Source organism: Littorina saxatilis, linkage group LG7 (genome assembly GCF_037325665.1).
Source record: "Littorina saxatilis isolate snail1 linkage group LG7, US_GU_Lsax_2.0, whole genome shotgun sequence".
Taxonomy (NCBI): Eukaryota; Metazoa; Mollusca; class Gastropoda; order Littorinimorpha; family Littorinidae; genus Littorina; species Littorina saxatilis.
Window position 1 is genome coordinate 21,395,557 of NC_090251.1, and position 20,097 is coordinate 21,415,653.

A 20,097-nucleotide genomic window follows, 5' to 3' on the forward strand; every position below is an offset into this window, starting at 1 on the left:
TAGGACGATCCAGATCAAAATGAAAATTAACATATCTCAACATTGAAGGGGTCCTAGACCACAATATTTTGCAGGGAACTTAATTTAGCATGTCTCCAGCTGTTGGTAAAGCAATTAGCGTGTATAGTCATCGAGTACATATGGCTTTAACAAGTGTCACAAAAAGTAGTACCAAACACCCTAATACCTTGCGCAAATGGAAATGTTGTACATGCACGAAAAGGAAATATTCAAAAAAAGGCGTTATGAATATTTGCAAGTGTTGTAAGTTTGTCTAAAAGCAGAAGAAAAAAACTTGGTCACTATAATATGTCTGATTCTGGTGTATATATAAAAAAAATCGATAAAAAAAATTCATTCGCATTTCACTATTAAACAAACAAAAAAAGAGAAAATAAACAACCTGTTAAAATTGCAATTCAAGGATGAAAACTTAGCCCTGTCGTTGTTGCAGAACCCGGCAGCTAAAAACCTGAGATCTACAGAAAAAGAAAAAACATCACACACAAAAACTGAATGTTGTCTTTGACGAAAGCAACAGTCAAAAGCAGTGCAACAATTGAATAAAGATACTCGACTATCAACGAAAGAAGCAAGTCTAAGGTGACTATTTTGAAAAAAATTCCATACACTACGTTTATTGAAGGCACATATTCAACAAAAAACTGAAATAGTTTTGTATTTTGCAGAGAGGTCAACAACAAAGAGGTACGAGCCGTTGATTCATTTTGCACGATCTTGTTTCGTGGAAAAGATACAAAATCAATCACTAGAATTTGACATTCATTTGAAAGACATAAATTTGAAAAACACCGGCATGATGTCAAATAGAGTGGAAAAGCGATGAAGATAACGATGATTCTGGATTGCATGATAGCGCTAGCGTGTGGCATTTTCTGATTAAAAGGCATCTTTCTTCTTGTGAAGATCATCGCGTAAGTAACCAGGCTTTTACTTGCCATAACATGTCTGTCCAGGGTTTTACTTGCCATAACATGTCTGTCCAGGCTTTTACTTGTTGCCATAACATGTCTGTCCAGGGTTTTACTTGTTGCCATAACATGTCTGTCCAGGCTTTTACTTGTTGCCATAACATGTCTGTCCAGGGTTTTACTTGTTGCCATAACATGTCTGTCCAGGCTTTTACTTGTTGCCATAGCAACATCCTTCCACTTGCACACATACCAAAATCCACAGCCTGGCAGATAGCTGTGCAGAGTGGTGGTTTTCTTTTTTTTAGAAATAATTTCAAACTAATTCGCATTGCAACGGAGCTAGGAAATTGATTCTACCAACAAACAAAAATAAATAAAACATTTTCTGTATAGGAAGCAACCAGTATGTTGATATTTGGTATGTGCCCAAGTTGCATGATGGTCGTATGCCGTGGGTATATCTGTGGTGATGAACATGATCAATCGCACGGCAAGGAACTTATGTTTCAACTGTAGGAGTGAGTCGTGTTCTTTTTTTCTTACTAAAACTGTGAATATATAGTACATTTACTATAATATTCTTTCTGGCAAAACAGTTACTTAATAAGTCATGTTTAAAAGGGTGAGCAGAGGAAAAAAGTCAGTAGAGGAGAAAGAATTCTGGCAAAAAAGGCGTTTATTCGCTCACTGGCTACTTTCATAAAAACAGCTAACGCGAAAGTTCCAGTTTAAAACTATTCGCACGTTACAGAACAAAACAATCTGTTGACTTTGAAATAAGAACAGCATTCTCGTTGTTCTGCCTGATCATATAATGATGTGTGGCAAAGAAGAAGAGCACGGGTTTCCCAATACTTTAAAATGTAGCGTCCTGAACGTTTAGGGATAATGCTTGAGAAACATAACGATAATGAAGATGGTGATGATGACGATAATGAGGAGGAGGGAGACGATGACGATGATGAGGACGAAGGCGACGACGATGATGATGGCTATGACGATGACGACGATAACTACGATTAGGATTTGTATGACGATGATGGCGACGATGACGAGGACGACGTGAGTGATGACGATGGATAAATCTTAAGTCGATGGTTGAGTTATTTAGATGAGTTATAACGACCAGATATAATTTTACGAGGTATTGTTTACGTTTGACTGACGTTTGACTGACGTAGTCGTTTTATACTTTCTTCACAAGGTTTGTTTCAATTACATCATTTCCTTCATTTCATTTTAAAAAAGGAAGCTTAATTAGACATATACTCATTCAGCAGAACCTTAATCTGACCAGCCAACCACATCACAAACAAATTAAGAAATTGGACGAATAAAATATTGTTTGTAGATAAGTAGCACATCTCTGTAAATGTTCTCGTATGTTTCATTAAATCAAATCGACTAAATACATCTGTGACATCACCCACAGTAGCGAGGCTATTTCAGCAACATGACTGCTAAGGGATTAGCATGAACAGCTTTGATAACGGAGCTGTAGATAACACTTCATTTGGAAATAACTCTCCTTAGAAAACACTCACACACTTGCGTTCACCAAATTATATGCACACATTTTTGTCTTCGTCAACATCACAAAGCGCTATATTACTAAAGCTGTGTTTGTTGTATTAAACCTCTACGTTAAATGAACAACACATGAAAACAGCCCGTAAGGTTGACCCCCTTAAGAAGACACATCTTGACATTCGGCTTGAGTATCAAGTATTGGTTCTATTTAAACACACTCTGCTGACCATATTTGAAACTCGAAATCGAAGTACTTTGAGCTGACACGATGTACTTCGCAACTTCAATGTAATTCCAAGATACGTGAAAAATTTGCGACTAGATTCCATATCCAAGACACCTGATAACTGGCGAGGTGAATCCCGATCCAGGACACGCAGTAGTTGGCCACGATAATCCAATCCCAGGACACACAGTTATTGGCCACAATAATCCAATCCCAGGACACACAGTTATTGGCCACGATAATCCAATCCCAGGACACACAGTTATTGGCCACGATAATCCAATCCCAGGACACACAGTTATTGGCCACGATAATCCAATCCCAGGACACACAGTTATTGGCCACGATAATCCAATCCCAGGACACACAGTTATTGGCCACCATAATCCAATCCCAGGACACACAGTTATTGGCCACAATAATCCAATCCCAGGACACACAGTTATTGGCCACGATAATCCAATCCCAGGACACACAGTTATTGGCCACGATAATCCAATCCCAGGACACACAGTTATTGGCCACGATAATCCAATCCCAGGACACACAGTTATTGGCCACGATAATCCAATCCCAGGACACACAGTTATTGGCCACCATAATCCAATCCCAGGACACACAGTTATTGGCCACGATAATCCAATCCCAGGACACACGGTTATTGGCCACGATAATCCAATCTCAGGACACACGGTTATTTGCCACGATAATCCAATCCCAGGACACACGGTTATTGGCCACGATAATCCAATCCCAGGACACACGGTTATTGGCCACGATAATCCAATCCCAGGACACACGGTTATTTGCCACGATAATCCAATCTCAGGACACACGGTTATTGGCCACGATAATCCAATCCCAGGACACACGGTTATTGGCCACAATAATCCAATCTCAGGACACACGGTTATTGGCCACGATAATCCAATCCCAGGACACACGGTTATTGGCCACGATAATCCAATCCCAGGACACACAGTTATTGGCCACGATAATCCAATCCCAGGACACACGGTTATTGGCCACGATAATCCAATCCCAGGACACACGGTTATTGGCCACGATAATGCAATCCCAGGACACATGGTTATTGGCCACGATAATCCAATCCCAGGACACACGGTTATTGGCCACGATAATCCAATCCCAGGACACACGGTTATGGGTCACAATAATCCAATCCCAGGACACACGGTTATTGGCCACGATAATCCAATCCCAGGACACACGGTCATTGGCCACGATAATCCAATCCCAGGACACACGGTCATTGGCCACGATAATCCAATCCCAGGACAGACGGTTATTGGCCACGATAATCCAATCCCAGGACACACGGTTATTGGCCACGATAATCCAATCCCAGGACACACGATTATTGGCCACGATAATACAATCCCAGGACAAACGGTAATTGGTCACGATTATCCAATCCCAGAACACACGGTTATTGGTCACGATAATCCAATCCCATGACAGTCGGTTATTGACCACGATAATACAATCCCAGGACAGACGGTAATTGCATGGCCGCTGGATTTCAATCCAAGGACTCACGGGTAGGAATAATGTGCCTTCTTGTTATTATTACTTTCACTCCTATATCTGACGTGGGCACACGTGTTGTGACATCTCCTTGTTCTATCTAAATACAACTGTGCATCATCGAAGGTTATCGTCCGCAAGCGTCTTAACAGCTTGAACATGTAATATTTAAACACTTATAATTCAGCATATCACAGTCCACACACATTTCACCCTCACTGAACTGTGAGTGAATAATTCCAATGGAAGAACTTGTATTTGCTTTGAGACAAATCCATTTTCTGTTTTTGTCGAACCACTTGCGACGCAGATACACACGGGGGTGTGGTTAACAGCCTAGGTAAGGGAAGTAAGCTATTCAACCAAGCGCTCAAACCACACATAATGAGTGATTGTGATTATTGTTGGTACACAAAAATATTCATGTATGACGTCACAGATGTGTCCCTGGATGACGTCAGACATCCACGTCGACAATGTCGACACGCATGTGGGAGGGCCTGAGAGAGCACCGTCTGGAGGCGGCAGGATAGCTACCTGAAAACAGAGTGAACAGAAAGCTGAGTTCAAACTTAGCACCACACTATGGAAGCTCCTTGTCCAACAATCCCACTGTTGACACAAAATAGAAAATCATCCATAAATCAAATTTAAGTCGGAATTCGATTTTGCTCTCTCTGTCCTTGTTTCTCTTATCTTATCTTATCTTATCTTATTTTATCTTGTTGTATCTTTTTCTCTCGCTCTCTCTTTATGTTTTGTTTGTTTTGAATCTTCATAAATCGTTAACTTTTAATGTTTGCATCTTGTATACTTAACTATTTGACAATTCCGATGTAAATTATTCTTACAAGTGTCTGTTTAAGATAACTTCTGAATGTTTGAAATCGTCGCGATATAACCTTCGTGGTTGAAAACGACGTTAAACACCAAATAAAGAAAGAAAGAAAGAATGTTTGAAAACTACATCAAACCTCCCTGAAATTTCTAAAGTGTATTTTCCAACTTGGAAAATAACCATTATTTTCGCAAGATTTGCCAAAACTTTTTATTTCTTCTTCTTCTCCTTCTGCATCTTCTGGGCTGCAACTCCCACGTACAATCGTGTTTATGCAAGAATGTGTTTTTTAAACGTGTATGATCGTTTCCCCCCGCCATTGAGGCAGCCATAGTCTGTTTTCACGAGATGCTTTTAATTACTATTTATTCGGATCGGACGTGAATTTTCACATTTTTCGTTGAACACAGACTGTTGAAATAGCCACAGCAGCCGCATACCTCTTTTCATGGAGCCGTTGGGTTGCACCTTGATGGAGTTCCGCTTGCCGACAGATGCTTTGTGTGTGGGGGCGGGGGTGGGGGTGGGGACGGATGGAATGGGGGAGAGACGGGAGGGAGAAGAGGAGGTGGCCAACTCGTCAGTGAAGATGACGCTGATACCGGACGCCTCTCCGTTTGTGCTCGCCGACCCTGAAAACAAGTTTGTGATTTATTTTAGACATTTTCATTCAAATAATATTAAAGGGTGTGGGAACGAGTGAATGTAGAGAATATGAGAATGTTTTTGTGTGAAGTGAACAACATGAGCAAGCAGTTCAGTATTTACAGTATGATGAACAAAAGTGTCAAATGTGATGACAGTTGTGTATCGAACACATCCGTGAATAAAGTACAACACCTTTGTCTGTCTCTTCCCTCCCTCCCTCTCGCTCTTGTGTGTGTGTGTGTGTGTGTGTGTGTGTGTGTGTGTGTGTGTGTGTGTGTGTGTGTGTGTGTGTGTGTGTGTGTGTGAGTATGTGAGTGTGTGTGTGTGTGTGTGTCTCTCTCTCTCTCTCTCTCTCTCTCTCTCTCTCTCTCTCTCTCTCTCTCCCCCAAAAAGTTGCAATTTCCAAACAAAATCTATCAATGCAAGCAACCTTGGCACCTTACCACCGTAGCCAAGAAAGCATTATAAACAACATGCATAACCTGGCGTCTGACCACACTGAGAGGCAATCATGACACCAATAGTAAACACACCAATAGCCAGGCCTGTCCATAAAAAATGGCTGAGGGCGTAAAAATATGGCTAAACACCATCAGCCCCGTTTATTCTGAACACCTTGAAAAACGCTGGCAATAACCTGTAGGTAAAACATTGTATTTAACAATACTTGTCTCTACAGACATAATGCAGGCACTGGCCGTGGCACAAACGGTGTGGGGGGGGGGAGCAACAACAAAAAACACCAGAGATCTCAGTGCGAACAGAAGGACAGACACACAAACAAACAAACAAACATACAGAGTGAAACCTATGCATTCCCGAATATACGGGGGTGTAACAACGCCTTCGTGAGGATACACTTTCTCCACACCAAAGTTTGTGCTGAACATTTTCGAAACTCGTATTTCTTTACAACTACAAATCCTGGATCTCTAAGTTCCGGTCACACTGCCACACCAACGAGTTGAAGGCACACTCCTCCCGGTGAAAACAGTTGGCTCACCGTCTCACATCTGGCCAGGCGTTTACGTGGGATAAGACCATCCCTCCATTTAGTCACATACCAAATATCAACCCCCTGACTGTTTGCCAATGTGAGCTGAAGTTTTTTTTTTATTAATGAGTTTTCTTTTATCTTAAAAAGAGCCACTGACTGTTACTAAATGAATTCATTAAAAAAAAATCCACTGTGCACAGACTGTTGATTTTTGGTATGTGACCAATTGGTCCTAGTCCATGTCAAATCCTGGCCAGATCTAAAACGGTAAGCCGAACTGTTTTCATCGGAACAAGTGTGCAAGTGTAAAGCAAAGTCAGGTAGGAATCTTTAACTAGAGGCGCCGAAAGTCTAGAACCATGCAGGTATCTGCTTTTTTCTACAACGAGCTTACGACAGAAGGGAAAAGACTACATCATCCAGGAAGGGAAGGAAATGTAGGCGGAAGAGAAGACGTAAGAAGAAAAGGAAAGAGCGGCTCACCACCACCACAGTGCTGACCTGTCTTGAAGCCCGAGTCCAGGCTGTCGTGGTTGCTGTCGTCACTGCGTTTGCGTGTCACCAGCTCCTTGGAGTCCTTGGCCTCTAGCGACAGGGAGGCCACGGAGGCCACGCTCCCCATGGAGGACTGCGACCCCTGCTGGCCTCCCCTGGGGTTGTTGGTGACGTCGATGCTGCTCTCCGCCGTGTCCGTGGTCTTGAGGGCGTCTGCAGCCCCCACCAGCACGTTCCTCCTCTTCTGGGGCAGCTTGAGCTTGGCCTGGGCGTGCGAGTAGTAGAGCGTGAAGTTGTTGACGATGACTGGCACGGGTAGCGCCAGCATCAGCAGGCCGCACAGCGCACAGATGGCGCCCACGATGTAGCCCAGCGCCGTCCGGGGGTACGTGTCCCCGTAGCCCAGCGTCGTCATGGTCACCACGGCCCACCAGAAGCCGATGGGGATGTTCTTGAAGTCGTTCTCACCGTCCTCCTCCACCTGCTCCGCGAAGTAGATGAAGGAGGCGAAGACGAGCACGCCGATGCCGAGCACGAGGATCATGAGCAGCAGCTCCTTGGCGCTGGCCTTGAGCGTGTGGCCCAGGATCTTCAGCCCCGAGAAGTAGCGGGTCAGTCTCAGGATGCGGAAGATGCGCACCACGCGCACCGCTTTCAGCACGTACAGCCCGGTAGAGTCCTCCAGCGAGGAGTCGATGAGGACGACCAGCTCCGTGACGTAGAACGGCAGGACGGAGAGCAGGTCGACCCACGTCATGGCCTGTCTGCAGTACACCGTCTTGTCCGGGCAGAAGATGGTGCGGGCCAGCAGTTCTAGCGTAAAGTATACCACACACGTGTACTCCAACACAGTCAACCACACCATAGGCCGCGTCACGCGCTGCAGCTCGCGCACTGTCATGACGTCACTCAGTGTCACGTTGAGTTCTGTTCTGACGTCACGGAAAAGCACGTGAGACTCGGCGACAAAGATGGCGATGTAGAGCAGGACGAAGACGACAGACACTATGGCGAGCACCTGCACATTCACAAACATTTGGTACACTAAATACTATTTTAAACATCTGCTTTAAAAATCGTTCTCTCTCTGTGCGTGCGCGCGCGCGCGCGTGTGTATATGTGTGTGTGTGTGTTTGGGTGTTTGCGTGTGTGTGTGCGGCGTGCGTGCGTGTGTGTGCGTGTGTGTGTGTGTTCATGCGTGCGCGCGCTTGTGTGTGTGTATGCGTGCGTCTGTGTGTATATGTATGAGTGTGTCTGTGTGTGTGTGGGTGAGTGTTAGTGTGTCTGTGTGTGTGGATGAGTGTGAGTTTACATGGCTGGATGGCTTGCTGTCCAACCATCTGCCCTCTTTTCTCTCTGTGGATAGAAGCAGTGACAATATAGACGTTGCGGGGAAGACGGGACCGACAACGACGACTGAACCGAGACAGGTGTGTTGTCGTTCGGTGTCATCGCTCGTACTGACACAAGTAGCGCCAGTGGCCTGAAGAAGAAAACTCCTGGACACCCGAACGAATGGTGTTGACACGACTTGTAGAGGCGGAGCCCCTCGGGGCATGTTTTGGGTGGTGCAAGGAGAACACGCATTTCAGTGATATGAATTATTCGTCTTGCACCTGGGTCTTCCAGGTCTGTGACCTAGTAAAAAAAACCCAGCTGTTGCGTGTTAGCCCATACATTTTAATATGTGTGTGTGCGCGCGCGCATGTGTGTGTGTGTGTGTGTGTGTGTGTAAAATGTTTCACAAATCACGTAAATGCGCCCGATATTTAACTCATCAGCTCCAAACTGAAGGGATCTATTGAGAAAAAAAAGTCATTACTTTTTTGTCCCATCGCTTGGAAATTCGGGTCGCTTCCTCCCAGTGGAAAGCTAGCAGTAACAGAGTCACGCTACCCCAAAGTCTAGGGATCTATTAGTCCCGTTTCGCCGTTATCTCATTTCACCCTCATCCCATTTTCGCGACATTTCACAGGCCAAGTGTCATTTTACCACCATGTCATGTACCATTAGCTCCACATCCCATTTTGGCGCAATCCCGTTTCGCCGTTATCCCATTTCGCCTCCATCCCATTTTTGCGACATTTCACAGGCCAAGTGTCATTTTACCACCATATTATGTACCATTAGCTCCACATCCCATTTTGGCGCAATCTCGTTTCGCCGTTAGCCCATTTCGCCCCCATCCCATTTTCGCGACATTTCACAGGCCAAGTGTCATTTTACCACCATGTCAAGTACCACTAGCGCCACATTCCATTTTGTCGCCATGCCGTTTTGCCGTCATCCCATTTCGCCGCCATCCCCATTTCGCCGCCATCCCCATTTTGCGACATTTTGGATGTGGCAAAAATGGGATTTCGCGTAAACGGAATGTCTCCCTAGTTGAATAACGCAGTATAGTAGTATAGTGAGGCTTGGCAAGAAGAATAAATCAAAATAGGATGGCGGCCAAATGGGATGGTGTTAAAATGGGATGTCGCGCTATTGGGTTTTTTTTGTGGTTTTTTTCAAAATGTTTTATTCAAATAAATAACAACAATTAACAATATCTCATACAATAAATTAAATACAACTTATCGAGTACAACAAGCTAACTTTTTTAACGTTTTGTTCTTCGAACACTCACACAAAAATGCTTCTTATCTGTAACTGCCTATTAAAAATACTTTCCAACGGGAAAAACGAATTTGTTTTTTTATATATATATATATAACGCACATCTTTCCGATTAAGATAATGTGGTTCAATTTATACATAGTTGCCTTTTTCACCATTACAAAATGCATACCAAATAAAACATCACTAACTTTCAAAACAATCTTAATTTCTAAAGTACGAAAAATAAATTCTTCAATAAACTTCCAGAATTTGTATACAACCGGGCATTCAAAAAAGAAGTGTTCAATGAAATCAGTTACATCACAACAATAATTACATTTATCAGTTTCCGTTACTTTCATTTTACACAGGAGAATGTTGGTCGGATAAATGTTGTGCATAAATTTTCCAGTGTAAAACTCTTAATCTAGTCTCTTGTGTTGACTGATAGGCAACTATCCAAGATCGTCCATCAATTTCTACATTAAACTTTCTCTTCCAAAATCCTCCGGAACATGGTACATCTGTTTTCATATTAATAATCTCTTTCCTATATTCTCTGGCACTAAAAAAATAACACATTTTTGCCGTTAATCAGTGGTAAGGTAATACAAACATCATCAGTCATATTTACAACATTTTTCCTCATAAATAATGACACAGCAGCTTTTACAACATTATATTCAAGAATTCGGTTTGGCGAATATCCAATCAAATCACATATGTCTTGATATGATAATATGTCTCCCGAACGTACAATGTCAGTTAATACCAATACACCTCGTTGTATCCAACTTTCAAAAAATAAAACTTTGCCACTATACGTTATGCATGCATTATTCCATAATAAAGTCGGCCCGACTGTCCCACGATCGTAGTGGTTATTATCCAGCCAATATTTTAATACTGCTTTCCAAAAGTGTGATTTCACTAGGTCTAACCCTTTAAATCTTGCACTGTTTACATTCGATAAGAAACATTCAAAATGCTTTCCAAAACGCAAATATATCATCTTTGGAGTGAAACTCCAATTATCATTTTCATTTGATGTAGTCAGTTGTGAAACCCATTGTAATAAAAAAGAAATTTGCATTTGCCTAATATCGATCATTTTTAAACCACCTTTTTCAATTTCAAAACATAAAACGCTTCTTTTCACCTTTTCAAAGGCCTTCCGATTACAATCTCTTTTTCGCCACAAAAATCTAAACAATAAGGTATTGACTTCATTCAAAACACAGTCAGGTAATACAAACGCTTGCATAATATACACAAATTGTGAAATTAAAAACGTTTTCACAATACATATTTTCCCTACAATGCTCAAATTTCGCTTCTCCCATGCACAAATCAATCGCTTAATATTCCTTATTCTTCCAGTCCAGTTATCTTCGCGCTATTGGTAGTAAAATGACGCTTGGCTTGTGAAATGTCGCGACAATGGGATGGAGGCGAAATGGAATGGCGGTGAAACGGCGTGGCGGCCAAATGGGATATGGTGTCTAAATGGGATGTCGCGCTTTTGTTATGACATGTTAGTAAAATGTCGCTTGGCTTGTGAAATGTCGCGAAAATGGGATGGGGCAAAAAATGGGACGGCGGCAAAATGGGATTGCACCAAAATGGGATGTGGATCTAAAACCACCCCCACCACTCAGCGTAGAGGCTCTAAACAACAAATATTAATAATAATAAAAGGCATGCATTACTTTGTGGAATGCGATATTTTTACATTTTTACATTTTACAAATCGCGGTTTTAGCTAGGTTCGACGTGATTTGTAAAATGTTTTTACATTTTTACAAATCACGGGTTAATACCCCCCCCCCCCCCCCCCCCAAGCCAGCCCCGCAAACCCCTATCCACCGATCCAACTAACAAAACCAACACCCATAAAAAATAGTTCCGACTACATTTTTTCTCATTCCTCTAACAAGTAGCCGTAGCGATGTGTGTGTGTGTGTGTGTGTGTGTGTGTGTGTGTGTGTGATTGATCAACCCCTTATAACTCAACTATTTTCCCCTTCAAAAACATGGTTTTGCTTTTTAGCCGATCACAAACTGGAACCTCAAACAGAGAAGAAAGCACCATCCAAACATCTCAAGTTAAGAATAAAACGAGTATTTTATTCATTCGTTCGGCCCGGACGTGAAAAACACCAAATTTCGCCTTTGCAGCCGTTGTTTCAGCTGTTTCCCGGACCGCTGAGCCGAAATGTGACGTCACTATAGTCTTGGTTTTTTACTCGGGACGCGTCCGTCTTCTGCGCAAACAGTTTATAGCGGCTTCATTGAGAAGACTTGTGAGCATCTGAGATGGTACCCGACAAAACTGTAAATCCACGCCTATCAAAGATTTTTTTTCTTTTTCTTCAAAAGCTATTTGCAAAATGAACAATCTATATGTCCATAACACATACTTTGATTAAAGTGAACTCGACTTAACAGCATAGACCAATTTCTATCTTCGTTTTTTGCTACGACGACAAATTGCTCCATTTTTCAGCCGGAACGTCTCGCAAAGGCCCCGTCCCGACTGTGTGAGGGGAAAAAAAGAAGGTCACCGTCACTTGTCGTCGTGCTGAGTTGTCGGGCGTCTTCCCCGCAACCTCACTAATAACTCACCGATACAGACGATAAGGCTCGTCGCTCCACGTGCACCTTGTGTTCTTCAACACCCTATTATAGAGGTTGCGGGCAACACGACCGAACTCAATACGAATAGCGAGACACAGACAAAATGTTTTTTCTCGTCTCAGACTGCTGCTATAACATCCTATAAGGTGATACCAATTCGTTCCTCATGGAGCAATTTCTGGGAGGCAAAAGGAGTGTTTTCTCTGAAATCTGAGACGAGACTGAAAACATCCCCTCTCTCTCGGCTTCGTACTGAATATTTAGTCGTTGTTCCCTCAACCTCAATAAGAATCTGCTTACTAAGCAACTAAGTTTGTTCCCGTCAAAGTCATGTATACAAATTTGAACACTGCTTTCCAACCAGTGGAGTGGCCGAGTGGATATCGTGGCGGCTTGTGGTCCTCGAGGTCGTGGGTTCGAATCCCGCTGGGGGCAAACAATGTGTGTCTATGTTTGTGAGAATAGTGGTGTCTGTGTATGAATGGAGGTTCCAGGGTGAGAATGGCGGTACCAGGCCGGTGCCAGAATGTCTGTGTATGAATGGAGGTTCCAGAGTGAGAATGGTGGTACCAGGCCGGTGCCAGAATGTATGTGTATGAATGGAGGTTTCAGAGTGAGAATGGTGGTACCGGGCCAGGTCGGTGCCACAGTGTCGGTGTGTGAATGGTGGTGCCAGGCCGGTGTCTGTGTGTGAATGGTGGATCAAGAACGAGGGGTGGTGCCAGGCATATTCCAGACTGTGAATGATAGTGTCAGAGGGTGTTTCCAAAGATACTGGCAGCCGGAGAAAGAATTGCGGTGGTCCCAGATGAAAAGTGACAAGAGTTTTGCTGTAGATTGTTGTTGTTGTTGACTAAAACAGTAGTATTTTTTGGAGACAATGAGGAGTGGGACGGGGAGGTTTGAGGTGCGGAAGTCCTCTCGACGTCAACCACAGGAATATTTATGTCTTAGTTTTCAGAGCCGTTTGAGATCTTTGAAATCGTCAATTTGATCACTCACACACACTTTGAAAGTGGACCGTTGAAAGAACAATTTAAAACGAGGCAATCGGTTTCTTACAGATGTAGTAAGAACTCAGAATCTCTGAAACTTCCTCGACTTGAGCAGATCATCTCATAACGCTCATTCGCTGTGGACGGGTTATCGGCAGACTGAGATACCCTTCTTTCACAACTGATTGATCGGTGAAGAAACTGGCAGACCAGGAACGGGTACACATCATCCTTACAACACCGCTATCTTATCTGCGAGGTCCTGTACAGTTTGATAACAGGGGGGGGGGGTGGTTGTGTGTGTGTGTGGGTGTGTGTGTGTGTGTGTGTGTGTGTGTGTGTGGGGGTGATACACTTTATTTCACGAGCATGAAAAAAATCTGTCAAGGCTTCTAAGTTTGCAATCCGTAACTTGTATTTACAACAACGACGACAAAGACAGGGACAACAGCAACAACTACAACAACAGCCTCTACCTCTCTCTGTCTCTGTCTCTCTCTGTCTCTATCTCTGTCTCTCTCTGTCTCTGTCTCTGTCTCTCTCTGTCTCTCTGTCTCTCTCTCTCTCTCTCTCTCACTGGTCAGAGCAGGCTGGCTTCAAGAATTTACAACCACTAAACAATACATAAGGTTCGTCGTTGCACTGTATGTTATGCACTACATATTGTAGAGATTGTGAGAACGAAAACGAACGAAAGCTCGGTACGGAACCCAGAATTATAAACTGTCATTTTTGTGCTCGCCTCAGACTGCCGCTCTAACGTTTGTTTGGTGATTACAGTTTATCACAGGGCGCGGGGCGTTCCGCGGCATGAGGTTGAACCACAGAGATATAGAATAGAGCCACCAAGCGCCGCAAACCGTGCAGTAACCGAGACCCGCGCGCCGGCCATCGCGGTGTGCCCATTCTTTCGCTGGCACACCCTGTTTCGCTCTGTCCGGTCTTTGTTTTTTGAGAGCTACAATCTCAATACCACCTTGTTTAAACCTTATAATCATGTTAATAAAAAAAGCAAAGTTGTAGAATAATGATGCGTGTGTCTGTATGCTGCTTAATTTTGCTTTTTTAAATTTTATTATTATTGAAAATACTAACCTGTTGATTTTGTAGTAAGACATCTCTCTCTCAGTCTCTCTCTCGCTCTCTCTCTCTCTCTCTCTCTCTCTTATTCTTTCTTTTTCTCTTCCCCTCTCTCTCCCTCACCCTCTCTTTCTCTCTCCCCCTCTCTCTCTCTCTTCCCCTCTCTCTCTCCTCTTTCTCTCCCTCTCCCTCTCCCTCTCTCTCTCTCTCTCTCCCTCTCTCTCTCTCTCTCTCTCTTCTCTCTCTCTCTCTCTCTCTCTCTCTCTCTCTCTCTCTCTCTCTCTCTCTTCTCTCTCTCAGTCGGTTTTCAGTGGGACCATTTTGCCTGCACTGCTTTTTCTTTAGTTTTACTTTCAATTATATTGTATATTTATTGTATGGAGGACAATCGACTTCAACAATTCAGATTCGTTTGAAATACTCATGTTTTAATGATGAGATTGATGTATCGTTCATAAATAAGTTCACTCATGTGTTTGTACTTAATCATGTATTAAAGATTTTGGCTGAAAGATGTCAGGTTTGTTTGACTGATACTGACACTGACATGTTTCACTGATTTTAATAAGCTTGTTGTACATTCTTCTTTTGAGTACTCTTCTGTGTATAATGCTCGGATTTAAAGAATTTAGCTTTGACATGATTTCAGCCGACTTGTTTGGTTCGAAAACAAATGTATCATTTATCAAATTGCTGTTTCTTTTACAATGGAAACCCCCTTTTACAGACACCCCCACCCTCAAATGGATATCGTTTTTGTGTCACTCGTGTATACTGACTTAAATTGACAAATTTAGCTTTGATGTCACTATTGCATTTCTTATTACGGCAAAGATTTGTTTCATTTACAGAGAGAGAGAGAGAGAGAGAGAGAGAGAGAGAGAGAGAGAGAGAGAGAGAGAGAGAGAGAGAGACAGACAGACAGACAGACAGACAGACAGACAGACAGACAGACAGACAGACAGACAGAGACAGAGAGAGAGAGAGAGACAGAGAGGTGGAGAAGGGTGGGGGCGAAAGAGAGAGAGAGAGAGAGAGAGAGAGAGAGAGAGAGAGAGAGAGAGAGAGAGAGAGAGAGACAATGACAATTCTTTATTTAACGAGGGTAGTAGATTAAGCAGTAGTCTGCTTTTGTACATCCAGCCCTCGCCCTAAAGATCAATCAATCAATCAATCAATATGAGGCTTATATCGCGCGTATTCCGTGGGTACAGTTCTAAGCGCAGGGATTTATTTTTTTATTTTTTTATTTTTATTTTATGCAATTTATATCGCGCACATTTTCAAGGCGCAGGGATTTATTTATGCCGTGTGAGATGGACTTTTTTTTACACAATACATCACGCATTTACATCGGCCAGCAGATCGCAGCCATTTCGGCGCATATCCTACTTTTCACGGCCTATTATTCCAAGTCACACGGGTATTTTGGTGGACATTTTTATCTATGCCTATACAATTTTGCCAGGAAAGACCCTTTCCTGGACCCTTTTGTCAATCGTGGGATCGTTAACGTGCACACCCCAATGTAGTGTACACGAAGGGACCTCGGATTTTCTCATCCAAAAGATGAATAAAGAGGGACTAACTAAAAAAATGAAATAAAAATACAAGATAAACAAGAAGAGCAAACGCTCGATCGAGTCACTTTCGCAGTTCTGAATATTATATGAGGCATCAGATGGACAGGAAGAAATTGCTATTCACAACACAATACAGATGTAAATAATTTGATGTAAAGAATAATCCTATAAAGTTTGAATCAAATCCGATGAATAGTTTCAGAGATATGATATTTCAATTTTTTTCCTTCAAGACATACCTGTGACCTTGAAAAAGGTCAAAGGTCACCAAAGCAGACGTCAAAGTGTAGAGGTCACTGGGAGTCACGTTCACATAAAATTTGAGCCCGGTCACTTTTATAGTTTCCGAGAAAAGCCCAACGTTAAGTTGTGTGTTGCGGAACAGAAAAGGCTAGTTATCTCCCTTGTTTTTCTGATAACGTTCGTAAAAGGCTACAGATGTAAATACTTTGATGTAAAGAATAATCCTACAAAGTTTCAATCACATCCGATGAACTTTGTCAAAGATATAAAATGTCTAATTTTTCCTTTGACGCTGACCTGTGACCTTGAAAAAGGTCAAAGGTCAACGAAACCATCGTTAAAGTGTAGAGGTCATTGGAGGTCACGACTAAACAAAATATGAGCCGGATCGCTTTGATAGTTTCCGAGAAAAGTCCAATGTTAAGGTGGTGTCTACGGACGGCCGGCCGGCCAGACGGCCGGCCAGACGGCCGGCCGGCCGGCCGGACAGACTAACACTGACCGATTACATAGAGTCACTTTTTCTCAAGTGACTCAATAAAATAGAAAATAGAAAAACTAAAATTCTACATTTTAACAGATAACTTAAGTGAAAACACATCATTGCATTGAGGTCAATTGCGAGTTAATTGATGTGAATTAAGTGGTATAGTGCAGCTTGCACTTTTTCAACATCATGCGAGAGAGAGAGAGAGAGAGAGAGAGAGAGAGAGAGAGAGAGAGAGAGAGAGAGAGAGAGAGAGAGAGAGAGAGAGAGAGAGAGAGAGACATCATGCGAGAGAGAGAGAGACATCATGCGAGAGAGAGAGAGAGAGAGAGAGAGAGAGAGAGAGAGAGAGAGAGAGAGAGAGAGAGAGAGAGAGAGAGAGAGAGAGAGAGAGAGGTTTATGAATAACATCTACAAATTTGTTTAACTTTGTCATCTTGATGTTTGCTTCGTCTGATTGGCTTCTCTTGTGACACTAACTGGTTTTGCATCATTTTTTTCAATTGTTATACAATTAATGTTCTTGGTTTCGTATAACCTTTTTGTCTCAATCTGTCTGACAGTCTCTGTCTCAGGTGTGTGTGTGTGTGTGTGTGTGTGTGTGTGTGTGTGTGTGTGTGTGTGTGTGTGTGTGTGTGTGTGTGTGTGTGTGTGTGTGTGTGTGTGTGTGTGTGTGTGTTCGTTCGTTCGTTCGTGTGTGTGACTGTGCGCCCGTTTTTTTTCGCTCTTTCGATCAGTGTAACGTATTTAGTATGCGGTAAGAAATACCATTCTCCCCCTTCCATCCACCAGGTACCGCCACTAACAGATCATATTATTTTCTGAATAGTTTCTTCATTACTCAATAACATTATGCCAGCTGATTCTAATCAACCGACTGAGATAAGAAGCCCAGTGTGCCACATTCCCACTGAAATGTACACTGGTCAGGCTGTGGGATGGGCACAGCGAAATGGCGGCCCGGTAGCTGCAATCGTTTCCCCTGCCAGCACAGCGCTTGGTGGCTCTATTCTATATCTCTGTGGGTTGAACACGCTGTTTCATCGCCAATCTGAGACGGAAAAATATGATGAACTCGGTTTCGGATTAAACATTCGGTCGATCAATCTCCCCGTAATTTATATAACTAACTGTCTGCTCACTGCGACCAACTTTCCAAAGCAAATGCATGTATGTAAGAGAAGTACATTTATGGAACTATCGCACCTTACAAACAGTCAAAGATAAAATCACACGCTCAGTGTATAGGCAGTGCGAGAAGTTAGAACGATTTCAAGGATATACAGGAAGAACGTATGACATACCAGGTACGATCGGTAACACCAGACCCTGTTCACAAATATTCGGAATAATGAAAGTCTTCTCGAAAATATCCACTGTGATGACACGACCATCACAGGAGCAAGGGAGTGTGCAAAGTTAGGAGAACGGCGTATGTGTCTGCGCTAGCTGCAGAAATCTTAAACCGTAAAATGAGTCGCAGAGCCAAACAGATTGAGACGTTGCATGATTCTGGTAAAGCGGCTCATTTCTTGCTAGGAAAAATATTGTTTGTTTGTTTCTATAGTTCCATTGAATTAAGCGCCTTTTTGCAAAGACTGCATGGATACCCTTGTTTCTTTCATAGCTGATTGATTGGTGAAGACATTGACAGACCAGGAAGGGCTACATGTAATTGGCTAAACGGGGTCCTTTCCCCCTGCACTCTGCTGACCATTGCTCTATGTTATCTTCACATCATTCCTCTACACCGCTGTGTCCAGCAAGTTGCACTGAGGGCGGGAGTCGACTTGGGTTTGAGTGGGGTGGGAAGGACAGCGGACAGACAGAGAGGATACAAGATAAGAGATTCGAGGTTGTGCTTTGTCTTCAATACCAATTCTTTGAATTATAAGAACGATGACGACAGGGGCACCTCTCTCCGTTTGAAACTGATAGGTCAGTTAAGGAACTTTGTTTCAAGGAGTTGGTAGAATGGATTCAAAGTAAAGCAACAGACAAAGTTGTTTTTTTCATCGGACCGGGCACACGCGCCGGCGAGAGCGTTAGTGTGTGTTGTTGTTTGTGTGTGTGTGTGCGTGTGTGTCTTTATTCTTAAAAGAGGCAGCGACAAAGAATCGTAGGCAGATATAGCTTTAATACAGCTGTTTGCGTGTTTTTTTTGCTCGTATCTTTCTTTCTTACTTTCTTTCAGTCTTTTTTTCGTTATCTCTTTCATTCATTCATTCATTCATCCATACATTCATTCTTTTCTTTTTTCTTTCTTTCAAGTCTTTCTTTTTTTCTTTCTTTTCTTTTCTTTCTTTCTTGCTTTCTTTCTTTATTTCTTTTGTTACATTTTTTAAAAGATGCTGCTAGTTCTCACTGGGGATGGTGATCAAGTTTGGCTTGCATATTGAACTTGACATAACCTTGCTGACGCGGCAGCCGTTGAACTACAAATAGAACTACAACGCTCAGTGACTGCAACCAGAACTCATTACAGGACCTTCCTCGCCCTCACAACCTGAAGACAACTCCCCCACCACAGGCCAGCTGTTTGCCCTCACAACCTGAAGACAACTCCCCCACCACAGGCCAGCTGTTTGCCCAAGCCATGCACTGTTCCCCATCACTTCAAAAGCCGTCCTGAAAAGCCAGGCATCGTGGACCAGGTTGTAAGACAACAACATCTACAGCGTACACTGCCTTTGATAGCGCGCTTCACGTGCAATGGCTGTGTCCGGTGTGCGCTGTGCACAGTATACTACAGGCCACATGGGCCGCTGGAAAGAGGTCGTTTAGCTCGCTCTCAGGCCGTTTACTCTCTCTTCAGGCCTCATCGCGGCCTCCAACAGCCGTTTGAAACATCAGTGACGAGCAGTTAACGGTAAACACATCAGCGCGGGGATAGGGCGAGTAAACAGCGGGTACAGTGATGGGTGACTTAGTGGTGGCCGTGGTGCTTGTTGTGGTGCTGTGGACTTGGCCCTCGAGTTACCATGAACTTTAGCTGACATACCACGAAAATTAGGTTAATTTTTTTTAAATATTGAAGCCGGCTTCTCACCTTCTTTAGAGGGTTATTTCGGTTCTTCGTGTGCTGCTACATAACCATACGAAATAACATGTAAACGTGACTAACAATTGAAAGAAAACCGTTTCTGCTTTCATTATAACCTAACAACTTGAAATGTGTGACTCAATTTAAAGAATTCAGTGTCTTCGATCAGGAAAATTGTTTAGCAATGTCAAATAAAAACAAATAAAAAGTA

At 43.0% G+C, this 20,097-nt stretch overlaps 1 protein-coding gene across 1 annotated transcript in view; it reads right to left on the reverse strand.

Moving 5' to 3' along the window:
* Window positions 1-4,696: 4,696 nt before the first annotated feature.
* Window positions 4,697-20,097, reverse strand: part of LOC138970150 (voltage-gated potassium channel KCNC1-like) — a 53,787-nt gene continuing 38,386 nt past the window's right edge. Inside the window, exons 3-5 of the mRNA XM_070342637.1 lie at window positions 7,224-8,235; window positions 5,518-5,709; window positions 4,697-4,776 (exon numbers count right to left, since the gene is read on the reverse strand). Coding sequence (XP_070198738.1) covers window positions 4,697-4,776; window positions 5,518-5,709; window positions 7,224-8,235 — 1,284 coding nt within the window. The remainder of the gene's footprint in view (window positions 4,777-5,517; window positions 5,710-7,223; window positions 8,236-20,097) is intronic.